Source organism: Lactuca saligna, chromosome 9 (genome assembly GCF_052625555.1).
Source record: "Lactuca saligna cultivar CGN05327 chromosome 9, ASM5262555v1, whole genome shotgun sequence".
Lineage (NCBI taxonomy): Eukaryota > Viridiplantae > Streptophyta > Magnoliopsida > Asterales > Asteraceae > Lactuca > Lactuca saligna.
In genome coordinates, this window is record NC_136425.1 from 135,943,873 (window position 1) to 135,951,379 (window position 7,507).

At 31.5% G+C, this 7,507-nt stretch overlaps 1 protein-coding gene across 1 annotated transcript; it reads left to right on the top strand.

Annotated features, from left to right (window-relative positions):
* Positions 1-1,520: 1,520 nt before the first annotated feature.
* Positions 1,521-2,966, top strand: LOC145017786 (peroxidase N1-like). The gene is made up of 3 exons (XM_078975739.1): positions 1,521-1,983; positions 2,120-2,285; positions 2,383-2,966. Exons 1-3 carry the CDS (start codon positions 1,585-1,587, stop codon positions 2,799-2,801), a joined length of 984 nt encoding a protein of 327 aa, XP_078831865.1. The 5' UTR covers positions 1,521-1,584; the 3' UTR covers positions 2,802-2,966.
* The last annotated feature ends 4,541 nt before the right edge of the window (positions 2,967-7,507 follow it).

The following is a 7,507-nucleotide window of genomic DNA, read 5'->3' on the forward strand; positions in this document are numbered from 1 at the left end:
GACTTAAAAGCACTCAACATGTCATGCAACTCTATGATGGATCTTACCAAATCGTTCATATCAAAATCATTGCGAACTGATCATAGGTACATGTCAACAAGTCGATTATGGTACCCATAGTCAGCTCCCAAATTAATTGAATTCCACGTTGCTACTTACTTTAGCATGTATTGGATATTTATTAGATTTTTGGTATTTAATTTGACATGTCATGCTGTATTTCTTTTTTTTGGTACTTACTTTAGCATGTATTGGATATTTATAAGACTTTTGGTACTTAATTTGACATGTCATGCTGTATCTCCTTTTTTTTTTCTTTTTTTTTTCTTTTTTTTCTTTTCAGTCAATGGTTCTTGTTTTTGGTATTTTCGTATTGGTTTTTCCGCATATGAAAATGGTTGGTTTAATAAAAAGTATTGTATTACCGGTGACATATCGCATTATCAGCGTTCTTTTGGCAATATCGGCGATGTATTAATAGCGATTTATAGCCGTTATTGACTTTAGCGACGATATTTGAATGTTTTAGCGGCAATGATTTTTGTCGATGCATTATAGGCGTTTTTTTTTTTCCTCATTTTTTTTCTAGGTATTGAGAAAAACTCATCACAGTCGATGCTGGTGGTACCAATTTATCTTGCATGTATTTTTGGAAATCATCTAATAACTCAAACCATATTTAATTTTATCATTTTCAATCAAGCAATGAACCAAAATCTATGTGAAGTACTCAAGTGGAGATGAGAGACAAGAACCTAGGCGAAGCCATACATAACGAAAACTGGTGGCTTTACATTCGAGAATGGACGTCATTTGTTCGACACTAATAAATTTTAACCCAACTCCAAAAAAAAGGGAAAACAAATTCAAAGATTTATTTATAAGACCAGAAGCTAACCTATATAATCGAAGTACTCAAACGATGCATCGTTTGAGTCATTTTCCAACTAGCAATGAACGAAGTCATCATATGTGAAATGGAGATACGAGACAAGGCGAAGCCGAAAGTATATAATTAAACCCACTAAAATAGATGATGGGATAATATTTGATGGGTAAAATTCTATTCGTAACTCCAAATTATTCTGTGAATTTAGTGTACATTTGATTTGACAATTTATTTAAGCGACATACACTTTTTTTAATCTGAATAGAATCAAAATATAATTAATTTTTTGTTTTAATATTTCAATGACAATCCCAGTAAACGTAAGGCACCCATCAAAGTCAAACAAATTCATATTATCTATTTTATTTAACCTATGGATAACTAAGATGTAATATCTTAGCGTTGATTAACATCCCACTAAGAGTATTATTTAATATTCTTCTAAACTGCCATTTTAACGTCTAATTTGCATGGTTAGGTAAATTTATGTACTGGATCCATTATCATGAGGAAGTTTGACTTTGTCCTTTGTTTGCTTTGAAACGGCCGACTTTGTTTACTTTTATCACCTCCAGCAATTTTGAATTTCACTAAACCCTTCACCTCCACTAACACTATAAAATCCCTTCTCCCTCGCATCAACAAACACCAATCCAAGTAGTTATCTTAAAACCAACACATAAATCATCCTACTAATGGAGTCTTTTTCACGTAAAAAAACACCCCTCTTCTTTCTTGTCATGTTAGCAACGTTGACTACCTTAGCACTAGGCCAAACCCGAGTAGGTTTCTACCAGACCTCATGCCCAAGAGTTGAAACCATCGTGCAGTCTGCTGTCGCAGCTGCTAATCGGGCCAACCCAGGAGTCCCACCGGGTTTGGTTAGAATGTTTTTTCACGATTGCTTTGTTAATGGCTGTGATGCCTCTGTCCTTATTACTGGTTCTGGTAGTGAGAGAACCGCTCCTCCCAATTCCCTATTAAGAGGCTTTGAGATCATCGATGCTGCAAAGACTCAGCTTGAAACCGCTTGTCCTGGGGTGGTCTCTTGTGCTGATATTCTTGCTATCGCTGCTCGTGACTCTGTGCTTCTGGTAATTAAATACTAGCTTACTCAATATTTATTTGAATTTAAGCAACCTGCGACGTTGAAATGGTATATTAATTACTATATTTACGTAGCTAGCTTAAACCTTCCTATACTTATTTTATTTTTTGAATGCTACGCAGGCTGGGGGAATTGCGCGTTGGCAAGTGCCATTAGGTCGTAGAGATGGATTGGTGTCACGTGCTGCTGACACTGCAAATCTCCCTGCTTTCAATGACCCCGTTGATGTCCAAATCAGGAAGTTTTCTGACAAAGGTCTTAGCACCCAAGATCTTGTTACTCTTTCTGGTAAGTAATTAACAACAAAAATATAGTTCAAGTTAACCATTGTATGCTTAATAATAAGGAAATAAACTGATGCGTTTCTGTGTTTTATTCTTTCTAGGTGCACACACGCTAGGGACAGCGGCGTGTGCATTGTTCAGTTACAGGCTATACAACTTCAACAACACGAATGGACCCGACCCGTCTATTGACACAACATTCCTTCCCACACTCCGAAACCTGTGCCCTAATGGAGGAGATGGTTCTACGCGTGTGGCTCTTGATAATGGCAGCGAAAACAGATTTGACACTTCGTACTTTGGAAACTTGAGGGATGGGCGAGGAGTACTTGAATCTGATCAAGTGCTATGGGGAAACCCTACAACACGAACATTTGCGCAAAGGTTTCTTGGAGTTAGAGGACTTGTTGGATTGACATTCAATGTTGAGTTCGCTAGGTCAATGGTGAGAATGGGTAATATTGAGGTGAAAACTGGGACTCAAGGAGAAATTCGTAGGGTTTGCAGCGCATTCAATTGATCAATGATGGTTATACGTAGTTTGATGCTTTATATATAATGGCTGATAGGTATAATACCGGCAATATATAATATATCTTGTTTTTTCCATTGTTTACGTATGCATTAATCATGCATCTTATCTTATTATAAATTGTAATACAATTGGATGGAATTTCATGTGCGAGTCTCAAATATAGTATAAATCGTTTAATGCTAATGCAATGTTTCATATGCCATAGCTTATATAATGTAAATTATAAGGTAGTTATTTATTAATTATAAAAAAAAAAACTGTCATTTTTTATTTTTAAATTAGTTTATTAAAAATTAATTATTATCAGATAGAAACTTTTATATTTCAAATAACTGTTAACATTTCATCTAATTCGTAAAATATAACTTAAAGCATCCATGAATTTGATCGGATCCAATATGGGTCTGAATACAATCGATTCAGTTGTAAGCAAAGATCTAATCTGCTTTAAATCTGATCCGATTTTTTTCATCTAATATTAATGTAGCCAACCTCCACGGCCCAATACGTACATCACTAATAGTATTGTTGGTTACATTACACCACGGAATGTGTTTGGCATTTCACCATATTTCATAGCATAAATCTCAAATAAACTACTAATAGTTTTATTGAAGTAGTTCACTTGGCTGCAGATTAGTTAGTGTCCGTTGCAAAGTAATTAAATGCGATCGAATCCTCACTACATCTTTAACATTGACGCAAATGTTTAAAACGCAACGCAAATAAAAAAATGGTGGCATGTCTAATAAATTTTACTAAGTATGCTCTTATTGGTTGAATTACCAAAATTAATATTTCATTTATTTTTTAACCAGTATTTTTTTATTTCTTAAAAACTTATAATATTTAGGTAAACTCTTCATAAAATATCAATTCTCGTTCCTTCAGGGGTGTTTTGCTTTTAAAATCGAGTCTTAGAACAATTACAAATTGGTTTTTTGACTTATCAAACTTCAAATAGTATGAATGTCAACCCAATCTAGAATCAACGACCCAGTGTGTGCGGACTATATGACATAATCTTTGATGGAAAGAGCAAATAGTCTATATTTTTCGGTTGTAGTTTTATTTTATTTTCCAAAAATTATTGTTAACAACGTTTATGTGATCTCATCACTTATCTCCTTCCAAGCTTTGTTCTAAGATATATATATATATATATATATATATATATATATATATATATATATATATATATATATATATATATATATATATATATATATATATATATATATATATATATAGGGTTAGGTTCATGTGAGACGGTCTATATGACATAATATTTGATGGAAAGAGAAAATAGTCTATATTTTTCGGTTGCAGTTTTATTTTATTTTCCAAAAATTATTGTTAACAACGTTTATGTGATCTCATCACTTATCTCCTTCCAAGCTTTGTTCTATATATATATATATATATATATATATATATATATATATATATAGGGTTAGGTTCATGTGAGACGGTTTAATTTTGTGAGACGTATTTTTTTATTTTTTTTATTTTTTTAATTTTTTTTAGTTAGTTCAAGTTCCGAAAATAATATTTAAAAAAAGAATTTTTTGATTTTTCTATTTATTTTGCATTTTAAAATTATTTTTAGAATATGTACAGTGTAATATTCTATTTAGAATATTTCACGTATTTTTCAAAAAAAATAGGAGTTTTTTTTTATTTTTTTTTAGTTAATTCAAGTTCCGAAAATAATATTTAAAAAAAGAATTTTTAGATTTTTCCATTTATTTTGCATTTTAAAATTATTTTTTAGAATATGTCAGTGTAATATTCTATTTAGAATATTTCATGTATTTTTCAAAAAAAAAATGGGATTTTTTTTATTGTTTTTTATTTTATTTTATTTTTATTTTTATTTTTTTTAGTTAATTCAGGTTCCGAAAATAATATTTAAAAAAAGAATTTTTGAATTTTTCCACTTATTTTGCATTTTAAAATTATTTTTAGATTTGGTCTCACGGTCTCACAAAATTAGAATGATCTCAAATGAACCTGCACCTATATATATATATATATATATATATATATATATATATATATATATATATATATATATATATATATATATATATATATATATAAAAGCTAGGAAAACATATTAAAAGTGATTTTCAAACAGTGGAGCTTGATTTTTAGATTTATAGATGTTTGATCTTAGAAAATTTAAAATAATTAGCAAACAGTTACAATAAATCTTCAAACGTTTTGGGTAATTTATTTATAGTATTTTGAAGCTAGGAAAAATTATCAATGAACTTTTTAAACTGTAAAACCAATTTTTATACTTTTAGACGTGTTTAGTGCCCAGAAATTTGAAATATATATTAAAGCTTATCTTACCGTAATAAATGTGGTTTGCACATTTTTTCATGAATTATGGATAAATGCAACTATGTTTCCTCGATTTAATCCATTAAATATACAAAATTTATGAAAAAAATAGAAACATATTATGAAAAATTCTTAAAATATTTATCTCAAATTTATAAGATATAAAGCTGAAAAAATTCTTATATGTTCACTTAATATCTCATAACTTGGGTTTATGATTTATTTGAGCTAAACACAAAGAAAAATAGAAATCATAGCAAATAGTGACAAAAAATATGTGAGACTTCATGGGGAGATGTTTATTAGCTTTATGGGTTATCCTAGTTTTTTTTTAAAGATTTACAGACCTCAAAAAGTATTTTATGTGGATTATTGCTCTATTTTCATGCAAAATTTAAAATAATTCGACAAAAATGAATAATTTTTTGAAAACTTCTAGATCATCTTATTTTGTTGTTTGGATTCTTAGAAAAATAGGATTTGAGCAGAACAAGAATTTTAGCTATTTATCAGAAAATTAGGATTTGAGCAGAACAATGTACTTTGATCATCAGGCCTTTAAGCTTGATATTCATCACATGCATCATCATTTGAAGACCATGCTTGGATTTGTTTGTTCAAAATGATGTTTTTAAAATTAAGAACTATAATGCATATGGTTGATGAACTTTACGACTTGTAAAAATTCAAATTTTTAGGTTTAACATATGTTTTGGTCATTGGATTTCACCATTTGCAACATGCATGCTATTTTGGGGTGAAATCCTACAACATTTATCATCAAAACCTTGGGTATGAATGTATGTATATGAACAATCATTAAGAAAGCTATAGAAGGACAAAAAGTTGCTAGAAAACTTGAGATTTTTGAAGGAAAAATGATGCGAGAATGGAGGATTTTCGTGTTTATCTCAAGAATAACTTCAAATGTTGAAGTTTTTCAGTAGAAATTGTTGCACTTTTATGAGATTTTCATGTATTGAAATAGGGTGAAAGAGAATTAGATAGTGGTGATGATGGAAAATGAAAGAAAGTGAGAGAGAATGATGAGGTAGTAGTGTGTGGGAGAAGGTAAAATGATTGAAGACTTAATAAGTGGGTTGTCTTGTGGAGAGGGGCCGAACTTATGGAGGATGAAAGGAGTTTCCTCTCTATTACATTATTTTTTATAAACTCCTCCTGTTATTTTATAAAATTACCCCAAATTTTTATAAAATATGCATTTTAAATAAAATTTGTTCATAAACCTTGGTTTTTAGTTTATAAATTAAGGGTAAAGGTTGATGACTTAAATTTCATTTTCCATTGATTATATTTTCGTGGATTTAATTATTCTAAATTGATATTATAAGGTTCATAACAAATTTTATTGCGTTTTAGTTGTTAAAGTCTATAAATTTGAGTTTTTAGGGCATTTTTGGGTTTTGGAATTTAATGAATCTTTGGATATCAAAATGAAACATCCCAAAATACGACCCAAAAATTTTTGTTTAACACTTACTAAAAGTACTAAAATAATATCACAAAGTAAAACCCATACGTCAATGTTTCAAAACAGTAACTAATAGTTATGTAGAACTGTATCAAAACTGTATCAATCACATTATTGAAAAACTAAAAACATCTCCCAGGACAGTTGAGACTGTGGTGTATGCGATGCCATCAACCCGAGCTCTTCCCTTTACTAGCAGAAGTACCTGAAACCAAAACTGAAACTGTAAGCACGAAGCTTAGTGAGCTCCCCCAAACTACCACATACCATACAATACATATAAACACATACTGGGCCTTGCCCACTGCATCGGACTGAAGTCCGGAAACTGCATCAGACCGAAGTCTGGAACTAGCCAGGGCCTTGCCCTCTGCATCGGACCGAAGTCCGGAACTACTGAGGCCTTGCCTCCTGCATCGGACCAAAGTCCAAAACTAACTGCATCGGACTGAAGTCCGGAACTAACTGCATCGGACCGAAGTCTGGAACTGACTGCATCGGACAGAAGTCCGGAACTACTGATCATAGCATAGCACAAACATATCAACTAGCATGAACACATAAATAGCATATTGCATCGGGCTGTAACCCAAAACATATAACACATAATCCTGCCTGAGCCACAAAGGCTTCAAACATAATAAAATCTGCATCGGACCGAAGTCCGGAAACTACTACTAGCTATACGGGCCGGCATTGTGGCCTTAGACCCGTTCCTATTGGAAGGAAACTCACCTCGTGATCTGGCTGCTGAGTGTATGGCTTTGGAAGCTATCTGCTGCTTCTCCGGTATCTCCCCGGCTACAATTCCACAAATACACTCAATCAAAATACTAATAACTGTATT